At 48.1% G+C, this 15,606-nt stretch overlaps 1 protein-coding gene across 3 annotated transcripts; it reads right to left on the bottom strand.

Annotated features, from left to right (window-relative positions):
• Positions 1 to 65: 65 nt before the first annotated feature.
• LOC119527371 (cytochrome P450 4A11) lies at positions 66 to 15,240 on the bottom strand. 3 transcript variants are annotated; one of them, XM_037827299.1, is made up of 13 exons: positions 14,990 to 15,240; positions 11,432 to 11,573; positions 10,715 to 10,759; positions 10,117 to 10,244; positions 8,557 to 8,681; positions 8,137 to 8,291; positions 7,569 to 7,675; positions 7,295 to 7,485; positions 7,064 to 7,197; positions 5,667 to 5,731; positions 5,447 to 5,523; positions 2,059 to 2,243; positions 75 to 1,352 (listed from the first exon to the last, which is right to left on the bottom strand). In XM_037827299.1, exons 1-12 carry the CDS (start codon positions 15,182 to 15,184, stop codon positions 2,075 to 2,077), a joined length of 1,533 nt encoding a protein of 510 aa, XP_037683227.1. In that variant the 5' UTR covers positions 15,185 to 15,240; the 3' UTR covers positions 75 to 1,352; positions 2,059 to 2,074. The 3 variants fall into 3 exon arrangements, with proteins under 3 accessions (XP_037683226.1, XP_037683225.1, XP_037683227.1); XM_037827298.1 differs by having other exon boundaries at positions 66 to 1,352; positions 7,064 to 7,675; positions 14,976 to 15,196; XM_037827297.1 differs by having other exon boundaries at positions 70 to 1,352; positions 7,064 to 7,675.
• Positions 15,241 to 15,606: the final 366 nt, after the last annotated feature.

Raw genomic sequence — 15,606 nt, 5'->3', positions numbered from 1 at the left:
AAGTGCATAAAATAACCATATTCAGAACAATACATAATTGTAAAGCAAACTCTCTTGAAACCACCACCGAGGTCAAGAAGTATGCAACATGCTTTCACACATGTGTCTTCTGCTCCCCTGAGATGGGGCTCGGCAGCGCTCCTTGCCATCACCTGCATCTGTGTCTCACAGATGCAAAGTGATCTAGGAGTTTGGGGTGAGCTGGGGGAAGGAGGCAGAGTGACGAAGAGAAGGGCTTCCTGGAAGAGATGGTTCCTGAATCAGGTCTAGAGGCATAGGTGAGTTTAAAGGTGCAGAGAAGGACTTCTGGGGAAAGCCTTAGGGCAGCATAATGGGTTACAGATCTGTTCCCGGCAGTTCCTGCAGCATTGCCTGATGGCTGGGTTCACATCACCTCTAGGGTCCAAGGTCTAAGCCCATCATTATTACTGGGCTCCAATCCAGGATCCAAACAGGTGGGGAAGAGATGGTGCTGGAGATTGTGTGGTGGGGGCAGAACTGGAGAGGAGAATTCTCAGCTCTGGAACTTGGATATCTCCATGCTGCCCTGGGATGTACCATCTAGAAATCCCCCACTCCCACCATTGCTGCTTCCCTCTCTCAGAAGAGAACTGCCAGGAGGCTGTGCTGTGGGGGAGGAGGCAGGGGCTGCCAGCTGCTCAGGGTCTGACTTCCTCCCGCTGGCCAGACCCATTTGCCTGCCTGGGCTGTCTCCTCCTTGCGCCTTCCGAAGCACCACAGGCCTCCCAGGGCCCGCTGGGGGCTCTCAAGTGCCATTTGGGCCATGAAGACCTGGCTCCCCAAGGCCCTCATGGCAGGCCAGGATGTAAGGCTTTCTGCTCAGTGCAAGGTAGCCTCTAGTTCAGGCCTATGCCAAAAAATCTAGTGTGAGGACAGCTGAGGCACAGAACAGAATGGAGGCAGGGTCTCTACCTGACAGGGGAGAGCCCCTAACACAGGGGCTTTCTGGGGCTGGCAGGGTGTGGTGAGGCTGCATGGAGGGGTTGGCAGGGGGAGGGACACATCAGGCCAGCATCTGCTTGTGGGAGCTCACAGAGTCCCGGGCCCCACAGAGCAAAATTTACCCCCTTCTTTTCTTCAGAAGGGATGTCTCTCTTCTGTCTTTCCTCCCCCTTCTCTCCCCTTCCGTCCATCTCCATTTCAAAGAAGACTGATGCTGCTTGAAACACTGTGAGCTTTATTACGGGCAGGGGGGACGAAGTGGGAGGTTGTGAGAATGACAAATGGGTATAAGTAAGTGGATAGGAGAGATGTAGGAGGGTAGACTGGTGACTGTCAGTCAGGTGGGCTGAATCAGGGCCCAGAGACGTCTGTGTCTTGGTCCCTGGAACCTGTGGATAAAAGGTTACATTTTATGGCAAAAGGGGCTTTAAATTTTATGTTGATGTTCTTGAGATGGGGAAATTTGCCTGGATTATCTGAGTAGGCCCCATAAAATCCCAAGGGTCCTTATAAGAGAGAAGGCAATGTAAAGACAGAAACAGGAAGGGGTATGAAGACGCTCCTGGCTTAAAGATGGAGGAAGGACCAGGAGCGAAGCAATGCAAGGAATGGGGCTCTAGAAGCTGGAAAAGGGCAAGAAAGGAATTCTCTCCTAGAAACTTTGGAGGAAATGTAGCATTGCCAACAACTTGTTTTTTGCCTGGTGAAACCCCTTTAGAACTTCTGAGCCCCAGAACTGTAAGAGAATAAGTTTGTATTGTGTTAAGCCAGTAAGCTTGTGGTCTTTTGTTATAGCAGCAACAGAAAACTAATACAGGGCAGAGAAGCAGGCAGAAGGGAAAAAAGGTAGGTTGAGGGTGAGGCAGGCAGAGGTGCAGGCGAGTGGGAGAAGCAGGCAGGGAGACAACCACTAGGGAGCCTAGAGAAAAGGACAGAGAGAAGAACAGACAAGCTGGTGGACAGGAGGCAGGAAATCACGCAGGTGGACGGATAGAAAGCAGTAGGATGGGCTGTCCTGGCAGGGGACAGGAGACAGGATGGCAGGCAGGAGGCCTCAGAGCAAAAGAGATAGTATGGGTGCAGACTTGTCCTTACCAAGTAACTGAAGAAGTTAGAGCAGCTTCTTCAGCTGCAGGTGGATCCCATTCTTAGATTTCAACACAATTCTTGACACAGGGCTGGGGACCCTGTTTGGGTCTGGCGTCAGCTCAAAGCGGAGCAGGGTGAGGGCCACAGCCACCTTCAGCTCCTGCATGGCAAACTGCTTCCCGATGCAATTCCTGAGCATTGAAGAGAAGCAGCCTCAGGTCCTGCTTCTGAGCCAGGCAGGCATGGGCTACTGAGGCCTGGAACTGGGCCTTAGAATCCCTCCTTGGCCTGGCCCAGCCGCCAGTACCTCTGCGTGCAGGTCACGCACAGCTCTACCCTCAAGCCTTGGTTCACACTCTCTTCCTGGCCTTTGACAAATACTATCACTCTTAAAGTCCCAGCAACATTTCCCCCCCACCAAGCTCCCTTAGCACATAGAGAGCTGAGCCCCATTAACTGACTCTACCCCCCTACCCCGTTCTGTTCCTTGTATTGCTACAGTGAAGCTAAGGATTTATGGGGCTTAAAGTAGGCTACTAATCTGTGGTGGTAGCCAGTGGTGAAGAACGACAGAGCCCCAAAGGAGGGGACACTTGATCTGGGTTTTGAGGGATGTGAAGGAGTTTTCAAGGAGGTAAAGGCATTCTACACAGAGGATGGAGCATGAAGAAAGGGAAGTGGGACAAGGGTTAGTGCTTTAGCAGACTTTCTCAATTGGGGTGCTATGAGAGAATTATACTCAACAGAAAACAATTTGAGTGCCCAGTTTCTTAATTCTAGCATGGCATAAGGTAGGCCTTTTTAGAAGCAGATGATAGAAATTAACTTATTACATTCACATTACATTACATTAACTTATTATATTACATTAACTTATTACATTCTTATTACATAAGAAACTAACTTATTACATTCATTTAGATGCAGATGACAGAAATTAACTTATTACATTAATTACTCCTGATTCTTTCTTAGAACTCAGTTGAGAAGGGCTGGGTAGGACCATTTTCATGGGGACATTTGGGATTTAGACAGATGCCTTCTCTTTCCCTCGTGAGCACCTCTGCCATGGTGTAAAGGCAATGCTTCTCTTTCTGGGATGAATCCCACCTGGCACATGGTAGCTGCTCAGTTATGTTCGCTGAATGAGTGAACTTGTGTTCAGAGGACAATAAAATGTCTAATCATTGTATGAAGGGTCTCTGCTAAGAAGCAGCTTCGAAATCGTCAGGAAAACAGGGTCAGTGCTCTAAACCAGAGTCCAAGTACATGAATTATGCTAAAAAGTTCATGATTGGCATGTTCATTCCCTCTTCAAGTAGTTTCTGATTCCAAAATCGGAGATTACTGTTCGTGACACTGAGGAGGTGGCCTCCCTCTCAGAGCCTCACATCCCAGGGGCACACGGGGACCCAGATCCTCAGAGAAAGAAAAAGGTGGGTAGTGGAGGGGCATTAGAGGGGCAACAGGGATACTTCCCGGAGGGGCCAAAGAGGGTAGAGAACTGGGAGGCTCCTGACCCTCTCTGCCCGTTGCTGTGTGAGCCTCCCAGCCTCCTGCCTCCCCCTCATGCCTTCAGTCCAGCAGCCTCCGTAGCCTTCTCATTCTACCCCAGAAATGTCCCCTCCTTACCATCCCTCGGTCTTCTCACCAGGATGTTTCTGGTGTGCCTGCCTCCCCTCCATGCACCCTGCAGTCAGGGCCCTGCTCAGCCCCTCCTATGCTCTCCTTCGCCGGCAGGAGGCACCCAGTGCTCTCGAGCCCCTGCTGTTGACTCGGCTGGAACGCCCTCCCCCCACCTCTGCGGTCCACATCCTCAAGGCTCAGTTCCAACGAACAGTCTGCCTTCATCACCTCTCCCAGCGGCGTCTTTTCCTCTCGTGTCCCCTAAGTGACCTGCAGTAATTTACTCAAGGGCGTATCACAGTTCAGAGGCTTGGACAGAGCCAGGGACATGGGACTACTCAATGAACTGCTCAATAAGTGAATGAGTTAGTGAAAAAGGAAAGAAAGGAAAAAGAAAAAAGAAGAAAGAAAAAGAAAGACAGAAAAAGAAAGAAAGATAGATGTGTGTCTTGAGCTATAGTTATTTATTTCTGCATAACAGTTTTTTCTTGACTGAAAACTCGTGGAGACAAAAGGCAGTATCTTTCATCTCAGTGATCCTATCTCCCAGCACATTTCCCAACACAGAGTATGGGCTTAATAAATACTTTAAAAATAGAATTAAATTAATAGAATAGAATAAAATAAAAATAAAATAGAGTAGAATAAAATACATACTAGTTCTGACCTAGTAATTTTGCAATCCAAGGTTTCTACTGCCTTCTAGTGGTAGCAAAATAATTTGCAACTCATGTCTAATAGGAAGAATCAATTTTAGGGAAAACAGTTCCCAGAAAGAACAATTTGTGGAGGACATTTTGCTTAAGTTTGGTTCTGTGAAAGTTGATTCACCAACTGAAGATTCAGAGAATTTTGGAATCAGAAAAATGTGTTTATGTTCAGTACTTACAAAGTTTATGACAAGTTGTATTTCACAGGATTTTTTGAGCAGCCCCTGAAGATTTGCACAGCACACATTTCAAAGCACATGTGTAGCACAACCAAATAACCATTTCAAGTATGTTTTATGTTTTACTCACCAGAAACTTTTCAAATTGTATGTTTTTCTGGGTTTTCTTTAAAAATTATTACCCTCATTTTCTTTTCCTTTTTTTTTTTTTTTCTTTTGAGTGTGTGGTCTTAGTTAGACTATGTGGCTCTTCATGTAAATTTATGGAGAAGAGAACCCAATTCATATGAAGAATTTGGCCATCTGGGAAATTTGTCACAGTTATATGAACATTAGCATGCAGTCAAAATTTTGTTGCGGTAGACTGAAAAATACTGAAGACTCAAATTGGTGCAAAACTTCTTTCAGATTGAACAGTGGAGACAAACAAGGCATCTGCCAATTGAAACCCATGCAAACTATTCATTTGATGCAATGAGGTGGCAGATTGGTGAAATAAATAGAAAAGGCAGCAAGCTGCATTAAGAATGTGTGGGTTCCTGACAACTGAGAAAATCACAACACCCGAAATTTAGAAAACACGAGAAATTCTAATTCTGAATTGTCATAGTCCTCAAGTCAGGAAAACACCAGACTACCCTGAAATTTGAAAAGCCCCTCCACACTGGATTCACCTGGCCATTAGGAAAGAACAATGGGAGCAAAGTCTCCATGGTGTGACTCAACCAGTTTTTTGTACACAGAGCACACAACAGGTCCTCTTTTCACAAACACTGACATATACAAGAATAGCCACAGTTGAACAAAGAGATCACAAACATCAGCTATGCACCTAGTGATCCCCTGCCCCCTCTACCATCACCACACAGGATCCCTCACCTTGATCCTCCTGAGAAGGGCAGGAAAGCATGGCTATGTCGCTCAGAACCAGGTGCAAACCGGAGAGGATCAAACTCCTGCAGAGAGAGCACCAGGGCCAGGGCATGTAGGTCTCCAGCCCTCCTTCCAGTCCACGAGAGAGCAGGAGTCCCAAAGGTAGAAGGTGGGGAGATGTTGGTCTGGAGAGATCATTCCACCCCCTCCTCGCGGGGCCCCATACCTCTGGGTTCGGCCACACATTCGGGTTGTGGTGAAGAGTGTAAATGGCCAACGAGGTTATGATTCCTGTGGGGCAAGTAGGGGAGACAGAGAGAAGACTGAGTGTATCCACAGGGTGTGGTCCTGGTCCTACAGCAAAGCAGGGCAGATATAGATGCAGGAAATGCCTTCCTGTCTTACATCAGAACTACTTCTCCATTGCTTTGAGTGAGAAAATCCTGGGGCAAGGGAGTTGGGTTGGGCCGAGTGAACCCTGTGTGTGCAGGCAAGAATCAGAAAACAACGAAGCCAGGAGAGGAAGCAAGAAAGAAGCAGAGGCTTATGTTTGCAGAAACTCAAGTGACAGCTCAGGTTGATAAAGGGCCTCCCGTGAGGGAATATACGTGAACTCATTCAATCCTCAGAACCAGTCTCCAAGGATGACATCCTTATATCCTTATTTTTCAGATGAGGCAGGCACGAGAGGCTAGAGAGGCTGAGAACTTGCCTAGGATCCCACAGGTCGGATGTGGCAGGGTTGGGATTCAAACCCCAAGGGAGTTGACTCAATGAACCACTTCTGCCATGGCTGTGGTCTCAGAACTGGTCATCAGCTGCTCTGTGCCATCAGCCTGAGGGCTCCTCAGAGACTGGACAACATCTGACCCATGACACTGGGTTCCCCGATCTCCCTCATTTACCTAGAAGTTCCATCAGGAAAGACCCACATCTCCCTTTGCCCCCTCATTATCTCCAGCCATCAACACCTCAGGGAATTAGGCTTTTAGGACTCAAGTGCTGAGGGCACATCAGAAGGTAACATCTCCCTGTGGAGAAGACACCAGCAATTGAGTCATCATTATATAAATTGTCATGTAACATGTTTGCATTTATTACAAAGAATTTTCCCAGATGTTTCACCAAATTGGGATGTTACAAAGATGTGACAATGAAGACAGGATTGACCCCTGAGTCTTCTAATCTTGGAGTCAGGAATTGGAGCATGGAATGCTAGAATTGAAGTACATCAGAGTAACCAAACTGGCTTTAACCATAGTTTTATAAGACCTTAGATTCTTAAGATGGTGGAATTATAGCTGCAGAGAATGTTAGAAGCTTAGGATCTTAGTCCCCTGGAATATCAGAATTGAAAGGACTATTATGGATCATTTACAGCAACCTCCTACTATGAAAATGCACTTTATGAATAGGGAAGAGAACTGATATTTACTGAACTTTTGCTGTGGTGTGGCTCTGTGCAGGTACTTTATGTACCTTATCCTAACTACAAAGTAAGTATCCATTTTATTGATCAGAAACAGATCCAGAGAGGTTCAGGCACTGCTCAAGGACATGGACATCCACATCTCCCATGTGCCCTGCAGTGTGGGTGGATGGTGAGGGCGCTGAAGCTCATACCTTTGGGTAAGGAGCGTCCATCGGGGAAGGTGATGGGCTTGCTGAGCTCTCGGCTAACGTTTGGCACTGGAGGATAGAGCCGCAGCGCCTCCTTGATACACATGGTGGTATAGGGCATCTGGTCCAGGTGGTCCCTGCAACAAAGCCCAGCCTGAGGGTAGGCAGGGTCTGGGCAGACCAGGGGCTTCTCTATCACAGACAGGACAGAGCTCTCCCATCTTGAGCACTCACCACCTGATGGTGCCTTCATCCCCGAGGAGACTCTGGATCTCCTCCCGGCACCTCTGCTGATGCTGGGGGTGGGCGGCCAGGGCGTAGAGGGCCCAGGAGAAGCCGCTGGCTGTGGTGTCATGGCCCTCGAACATGAACGTGTCCACTTCAGCACGAAGGTCCTTGTCAGACAAGCTGCTTCCATTCTCCATCTGGGGGAAGCCATGGTGAGAGAGCAGGGTGTGCCCCTGGGCTCTGCTCTTCTGGGCAAAGCCTCAGGCTTCTCCACACTCACTCTGGCAAAGAGGAGGATGTCCAAGAAGTCCAAGTGCCTCTTCTTCCTGACCATTTCCAGCTCACCCTCCTCCTGCAGGCGAGCCTTTCTCTGCTGGATCACTCGGTCTATCCCAGAATAGTGGTTTACCAGTCAGAGCCCAGAGTTGTGGGAACACCAGCTACAGACACACACAGTAGCCCCAGCTGCCCCACCCGGCCCAATCTGAGTGTCAGGTCTGATGGAGGTGGAGCTCTGGATGAGTGTGGGATTGGGCATGTGCCTAGAAGGGAGCTTAGCACGTTTGGTTCTGGTCAGGACTCACCTCAACAGCAGAGCCCATGAGCTTCTGCTTATAGCCTCCTGGGATGGGGTTTCATTCAACCATCACCAAACATGATGACACATGTGACCTCCTGGGACAGGGCCTGGCACCCCAGCCCCTGCCCCAGAGAAGTACCCAGTCAGGGTCTCTACCAGGTCCTACAGGGGCCCCAAGCGTCCCTGGTTCTGCTGGAGTTTTCAGGGCAGCTTCTTTTGGCTGGGCCTTGGAGGAGGAGGGGAGTTGCCCAGGAGGAGGGACGAGGACCTGTGTGCTGATGGGCCAACTGGCAGGCGCGGTGGCTCCAGCGGCCCTCAGGGGTCAGCCGGTAGATGATGTCATTCTGGTAGAAGACATTCCTCCCACGGGTAAACAACAGGTTGCTCATGTCCCCAACAGCCTGGATGTAGGTGTAGGACTTCCTGAAGGTAGAGGATGCAGAAGACACTGGAGGAAGAGAAGTCTCTCATCTGGAGGCAGTGTGGGACTCTGGGGTCAGCAGAGACAGCCCTTTCGAAGACAGGCTTGAAAGTGTGTTAGGTCAGGGGCCTGTGGCTGGGGTCAGGACTCTCTCTGTGGCAGAGTCCAGGCTGTTCTGGGACTCAGGAAAGAATCTTGCTTTGGACGGAGGAGCCCACCACCAATTGGTTATAACAAGTGCCCTGAGGCTGAAGGGTCATTGCTGACCTGTCCACCTGGACGCTGCCTTCGTGGCTGAAGGCACACTTCATGATGGTGTCCAGGGTCATCAAGGAGATGTGTTCAGTGATCTCCAGGTATGAGTTCTGTGGGATGAGCTTCTCCCATTTGTCCTGGGGTGAGAGGGAGACACTGACCAGACAAACTCCCCCAGAAGGCTTCTGATAAATAGGCTAAGATCTTCTTTCTGTCTCCCCAGATACCCTGTCAGGAAACCCTTACTTTACAAAACAAATGCATTGCAGCAAATTAAGTCTATAAAGCAAATGTTTGTAAAGTGATATCTGTTTTCTCACGGACTTTTACTGTAAAATTAAGTATATCCTTTCATAATAGTTTGCATTGTTTTGAATTGTAGGAACAAGTTATAATGATATCCACCTTATGGTAGACAAAGAGCATGGGAGGACTCTTTGGTGGCCTGAGGTCTAGCTAGACATGAGGGACAGGTAGGACCTCAATTTGGGGGATCAATTTTGTCAAGGCAAGATAAAGCCTCATTGGCTAGGATGGCTGGGGTAGGTGGGTTGGGAAAGGGACACCAGGACTTCAACTTCTTTTCATTCAGCAAAATTTTGCTGAACACAAGTTGGGTGACAAATCAGAGTCCTGATATGGAGCGATAGTGTGACCGAGTCTGGCCTCTGAGATGTAGGCTTACTGTCCACATCACTCATGGAGTGGCTCAAATCCAAGCCAAAAAAAGCCCAGTGCTCCAAGCCAGATCCCCACTGAATAAAATCCTCATGGTCTGCCCTGCCACGAAAGCTACCATTGCCCATGCATACCTGGGACAATTTGTCCTGCAGTCCAAGGGGGATTGATTTTTCCTCCTTTCTACTGTGCTGAAGACATGGAGCTAGGAGAAGAGGAGCTTCCTGCTGGAACAGGACCCTCTCTTCCTTGGACAGTAAGCTTGTGGCTGGTTCTGTCCTCTCCCACCCACTTTTGGGGAGCATTGACCTCACAGAAATGGTCTGGGACTCTGCTTTTGGAAAGTGCTGGAGGAGTTTTCTCTCAAATAGGAGAGGGATTTATTTATACCAGCATGAGAAGGCAGCTTCTAAGTGTTGGGAAGCCAGGACATGTGGGTACGTATGCATGTGTGTGTATGTGTGCATACCCACACCTGTCTGTCAGCTTTGCCTTAATGTGTGTAAGCATGTGTGTATGTGTGCCAATGGGATTGTCTGAAATGTGTGTCTGGGTGGCAGTGAGCACATGTGCAACAGTGTGTGTAACTCACATCGGGGGTTGGGGGGGTGATGGTGTGTGTAGTGTCTGTGAGAGTAGACAGTTCCTGGCTGTATAAAGAGGTCTGAGCTCTCGACAATTTGTATGTGCATCTCAAAGGGTGTGATGTGCGTGTCTGTGGTTCTGAGCATGTTATTTTGTGTGGCTGTTTCTGATGGATGTCTGTGAGACACGTGTTTGAGAGTGCCCTGTGTCTGAGTGTGTGCTGTGAGTGTGTGCAGGGTCTGTGGAATGAGTGTGTGTGTGTAGGTGAGAAAGAGAGAGTGAGCGAGCGAGAGCGAGAGCCTGACTCACCAGCATCACTCGGACCGAGTCGGCCATGAGCCCCACATAGGGCTTCAGGATGTCAGAGTGGAAGGCAGGAGTCAGCATCCGTCGGTGCTGGAGCCACGTCTGCCCATGCAACAGGAGCAAGCCATACCCTATCCAGACAGGGGTGCAGATGTTGGGGTGGGGAGGAGATGGGATCAGACTGTTTGGGAGGGACCAAGGGTGGGCCTGGGGAAGAAACCCAGAGGAAGGCACATCATGTGCAAAGGCAGGAAAAGGATAGTACTTCTCAGGAATGTGCATTTCCAAATTTGGCTGGTACAGAAGATCTGATTACAGTAACTGTCAGATAAAGGTTGTAAATCAGTTGGGGGACAGGTGATGGGGGTTCTTAAAGAAAAGTCAGGCTGAGACATCTGGATAGAACTGAGAAGTGATGCAGAAGGAGCTGGGCTTCAGGAGGACATGCACCACCATGCAAACAGGGTGAGAGTCTGGTTAGAAGAAGAGAAATGAAGCTTGATTCAGGGCTGGTGATGGTGATAGGGGTGACTGGGCACCTGTTGGTTTCTGTGAGCAGAAGAGAGAGCTCTTGGCAAACATAACTGGTAGATGTACATACCAATCCAGGGAGCCAAGAGTCTGTAGAAATCATGAGACTTTGGGTCTGAAAAGTAAGGAAGGGCATTAAGAGGAGAGTGGAGGGGACTGAATAATGCAGCCCCTGGGAAGCAGCTGTGCTCCAGACCATTGGTCGCCATCGGTTCCCGATGAATGTCAGCCCACAATCTGTCCCAAGCCATGTCCCGCTTGCCTTCCATCCCCTATGATCTCTGTCCTGATAGTGTGGGCTCAGGAAGGCAGACTCAGTGTACATTCCACACAACACCCGCAGGGCTAGGATGCAAATTGGGACAAAACATAGACTATGTTTTCAACACCAACACCAAACAAAAGCCTTGTGGCTTTTCTACAATAATTTGTGGCTTGGCCATCCCATGGCCCCCAATGGGCCAAAATCTGATGTACCAGACCCAATCCAGTGTGAATTAGACATTTTATGTCAGTTCTGGAGCAATGTACATAACAAGCTCCTCCACAAGTTTATAAAAAAGGAGAGAAAAGGAAAAAGAAATTCAGCTCCAATAGCTGCTTTAAAATCCAATACTAAGTAATTATTATTAGCCTTAGGCTAGATTTTGCTTTGGGAGGATGGCTGGTAGAGTGTTCAGGTATTGATGGTTGAACTGCTGCTCTCTTCTGGAATTTTACAGACCCAGGGGCATGTATCTGAAAGGGAGAAGCTGCCCCAGCCCTGATGTGGGTTTTGCTCTCTCACCTGATCTCCCCAGAATCACCTTCAGGTAGTTAGGGTCATAGACTACAACGACGACCCTACTCCCCCACATCCAGCGAGGGCAGGCACTTGGGAATTTCTCTGCCCATTTCAGCAACTGTTGCAGCTCCTGATCCTTTTGGAACTGTTAAGGATCAAAAGACAAACCAATAAATACTTTCATTTAGGTCTAGTGTTTGGAGAAGGGGTCAAGGTTAGGCCAGCCATGGATGGGTAGTTCTGAACCCAAGCAGAGATTAGGGGTCTGGAACTGTTTCGGATGATCCAATGTATTAGTCTACTAGGGCTGCTGTAACAAAGTACTACAAACTTGGTAGCTTAAAACAACAGAAATGTATTCTCTCATATTTCTAGAGCCTGGATGTCAGAAATCACAGAGTCAGCAGGACCATGCTCTCCCTGCCTCTTCCTAGCTTCTGGTGTTTGCTGGCAATCCTTGGCATTCCTTGGTTTGTAGAGCCACCGCTCCATTCTCTGCCTCCATCATCACATGTGCTTCTTCCTGTGTCCATCTGTGTCTGCATCCAAATTTTCCTGTTTCTATAAAAACACCAGTCATATTGGATTTAGGGACCCCCTAATCCAGTATGACATCATCTTAACCTGATTACATTTGCAAAGACTATTTCCAAATGAAGTGAGGTCCATAGAGTCCTGGGGGTTAAGACTTCAGCATGTGATTGTGGAGGACACGATTCAACCTGTAACACCTGACCTCTGATCCAGACTCTTGCTATCTCCCCAGGACTTGGCCTAAAGACAAATTCTGTCCCCGTCTTGGGCTGAGCTACGGGCCCTCACTCAGAACTGCCTCCAGAACCTCATGCACAGCTGATGTTTGATAAATGTTTTTCAGGGATGACCCCAAAGTGTACAAAACTTTGCCACAGACTTATGTAATGTAATCCTCACTGCAAACTTGTGGTCATGTAGGGATTATTACTTTATCCTGTTTTACAGAAGAATGAGGAAATCGAGGTTAAATGATATGCCCCAGTGAGCTGGATCTAAATCCCATCCTTCTGACCTCCAAGTGTCCCTCCCCTGGGCTCTCACACACCCTGGGTGTCCCTCTATTGTATTTCATCTCAATGTGTTCTAATTGTTGGGCACTGTGTTGGCAAACTCACCTTCCACGCCTGTCATCTCTGTTTTCTTAGAGTCCAGCAGAGAGTTTGACTCATAGGAATACACTTTTTTTTTTTAAAGGAATGAATAAAAGAATGAAGGAATGAATGACTACATGTAGGAGAGTGAATGAGGGAATCTTCATTAAAATTCTTGTTGCAAGTGACAGGTATACTCTTGCATTAACTAAGAATATACTTAGTTAACTTAAGAAAAAGAAAAGAAGTCTGGGGGCCCTGGGGTGTCTCAAGGAGCCTAAGGACAGCGGGCAGCCAGTGACTGGAGAGCTATTGGGGTTCCGAGTTTCCCACTCATTCTTTCTGCACATTCATGCAATCAAACATTCATTCAACAGGTAATTATTGAGGGCCTACCATGTATGAGGGCTGTGGATTCTATTTGGAGTCTATTTCCGTCTCCCACTTGTAGGGTTTCCTTTCCACTGTCCCTGTTGGATTTCACCCCTATTTAATGGAGTGAATTGTTCAAATCTATCTAATGCCCATCTCTCAAATGTATTAATATTCTTTTTATCTATACAAATTATAGCTAGTGTGATTGTGGCCCTTGCTCTAACTTTATAACAACGCACCTGAGTACTAGAATTATTGTTGTTACCCCCATTTTTCAGATGAGGACACTAGGCATAGACAGGGTATTTAAAGTTAAGATAATGGTGTCAGGGATTGATTTAGGTGATGAATGTACAACTATGTAATGGTATTGTGAACAATCGAATGCACGATTTGTTTTGTATGACTGTGTGGTATGTGAATATATATCAATAAAATGAAGATACAAAAATAAAAAAATAAAAATAAAAAAAATAAAGTTAAGAGGCAGAACTAGAATGTGAACCTGGTAGCCAGGAAATAGAGCCCATATACCTAACTGCCACACCCTGGCCCCTCTTATATGACCAGAAAGATTAGGTTCAACCTAATTACAGATGGCATTCTAATTCATGGTTTAGCCAGTAATAGAAGGATGGAATAAAGAAAAGAAACTCAGAAATATTATAAAAGTCAGAAAAATTTTGGCTGTCATTGCTATTAGGCCAGCAGAAGTGGAGAGATGCTCCAGTACCACAAATAATGTTATTTATGTTAATAGAAATTATCTACTTAAGTTGACAAATCACCTAATGGCCCTCAGCATAATGGGAACATCACTGAATGAGTTTTTAGTGATCCCTTATGTCAAATCATAGCTCGGAAAGGGGCATGATTCAGCTAGTGACAACTGCATCAAACTAAATATCACAGTTTCTAAAAATCAACAAATAACCTGGAAGTCATTGGTACAACAGTTTGCATGAAATACCCTGCGCTTTGACTGTTTCCTTTCGGTTGATTTTAACAGTTTCCGTCCTGGTTCCACTCTGCTGATACTCACATTGCCTACTCTGAGAAAAGAGGCTTCAGCTGTCTGCAACAGTCCTCCTGCCCCCATCTCTTAATGTTTCTTCAAGCCACAAACCCATTTTGAGCCCTTCTCCATGTGGCCACCTTGCTCTGCTCTGAGCCCTCTGCCCTCAGTGCTGTCTCTCTTCCAGCCTGGAAGCTGTTCCTTTCCCTCCTTCCTTTTGTCACTCCACACACCTGGGCCAAGCATCCCTCTGTGCCGGGCTCTGTGCTGGGTGCTGGGTTCATGGAGGGGCACGATAAGCCAGGCCCAAAGGAGCTCACAGTCAGGGGTGTGGGAGAGGGGAGAGAGCAGGCAGGTCAACAGACTGTGTTATGGTGCAACTCAGACATCAATACCCCTCACCCAGGGACCGTCCTGGAGACTTCCCCTCACATTTGCCCAGGACTGTCACAGTTTTTTCACTGAAAGTCTGGCATTGCAGAAGATCATTCAGTCCTGGGCTAACAGAGACAGTTGGTCCCCTACACCTGATTCACCCTCCCACCCGAGAAGGCTTCTTAGATGCACTGACCCTCTCCTCCACACACCCTGAGCCCCACAGACAGGATTCCATCAAACTGATTACTGTGTTCCAGAGCAAACTTGGACCCAGGCAGAGAGGATGGAATTGAGTCATTGAGGCAGAGAAGCATCTAGAAGCCTTGGTCCTTGAGAGCACCTGAGCAGGGGTGCTCAGCCTGGACAGGAGACTCAGGAAGGAACTACTACTTTCCGCTACCTGCACAGGACTGCCAGGACAGACTGCAGGTCCACATAAGGAAGGGGTATCTGACAGAGCTGAGTGAGACTAAGACAGGCGTCTTGTGAGGCAGTGAGCTCTGCGTCTCTGGGAGTGAGGAGCTGAGACCTGAAACGTGAGCTGGGTTTTCCTTGGAGGCCAGCTGCTGGTCATACAAGAACACTTTGTTCAATGGACTTGCTGACCATTGTCTCAGAGCCTTAGCCCTCCCTGCCCTCCCAGTCCCCTCACCTGCTCCTTCCTACCTCCCGCTTGTGTCCAAAGAACCAGTGGGAAGGAGGTGACGGGAACTCCTGGAGAACTTTGAGCAGCCATTGCCTGTGCAGGTAGAGCTGGGCTGCCTTGAGCAGTAGCAGAACCAGGCTGAGCAGGGCGGCCACTTGGAGAAGCCCAGAGATACTGCCCAGGAATCTGGGGGAGCTCAGCGCAGAGACGCTCATGGTGCAGCTGCTTTTGGATGACTGACTGCTCCTGACTGCCCCTGACCACCCCTGACTGCCCCTGACCACCCCTGACTGCCTCTGGCCGCGCTTGCCTGAGTCCAAGGAGAATGGCCCCACCCACCTGTGGGGAGGGAGAAGAGGGTGGGCAGAGCTTAGAGCTCAGGCACCAGGATTGAGTAACCGTGGAGAATCCACCTTAGGAAAAAGTGGGAGAAAGCTTTATCAATGGAGTGATAATGGCTGTATACATATCCATTTTCCCCTCTTCAATTTCCTCAACAAATGTTTAATGATTGCTGTGTGCCAAGCAGAGTGCAAGGTGCTGGGACACAGCTGGAAGCAAAATGGACATGGTCCCTGACTTCAAGGAATTCACAGTCTAGTTTACTACATCTAACAATGTTTATTTGGTAGCACTT

The sequence above is a fragment of the Choloepus didactylus genome, chromosome 2 (genome assembly GCF_015220235.1).
Source record: "Choloepus didactylus isolate mChoDid1 chromosome 2, mChoDid1.pri, whole genome shotgun sequence".
NCBI lineage: Eukaryota > Metazoa > Chordata > Mammalia > Pilosa > Megalonychidae > Choloepus > Choloepus didactylus.
Note: the sequence above shows the minus strand (reverse complement) of the source record. Positions and strands in the feature narration are given on the sequence as shown.

Bases quoted from the DNA above. Each gene is read 5' to 3' on its own strand.
- LOC119527371 (XM_037827297.1), bottom strand. From the start codon at position 15,184: ATGAGCGTCTCTGCGCTGAGCTCCCCCAGATTCCTGGGCAGTATCTCT. The intron at 10,760-11,431 runs GTGAGAGAGCAA...CTTACTTTTCAG, and splicing joins GGTGATTCTGGGGAGATCAG to ACCCAAAGTCTCATGATTTC. The intron at 5,524-5,666 runs GTATGGGGCCCC...CTCTCTCTGCAG, and splicing joins ATGTGTGGCCGAACCCAGAG to GAGTTTGATCCTCTCCGGTT.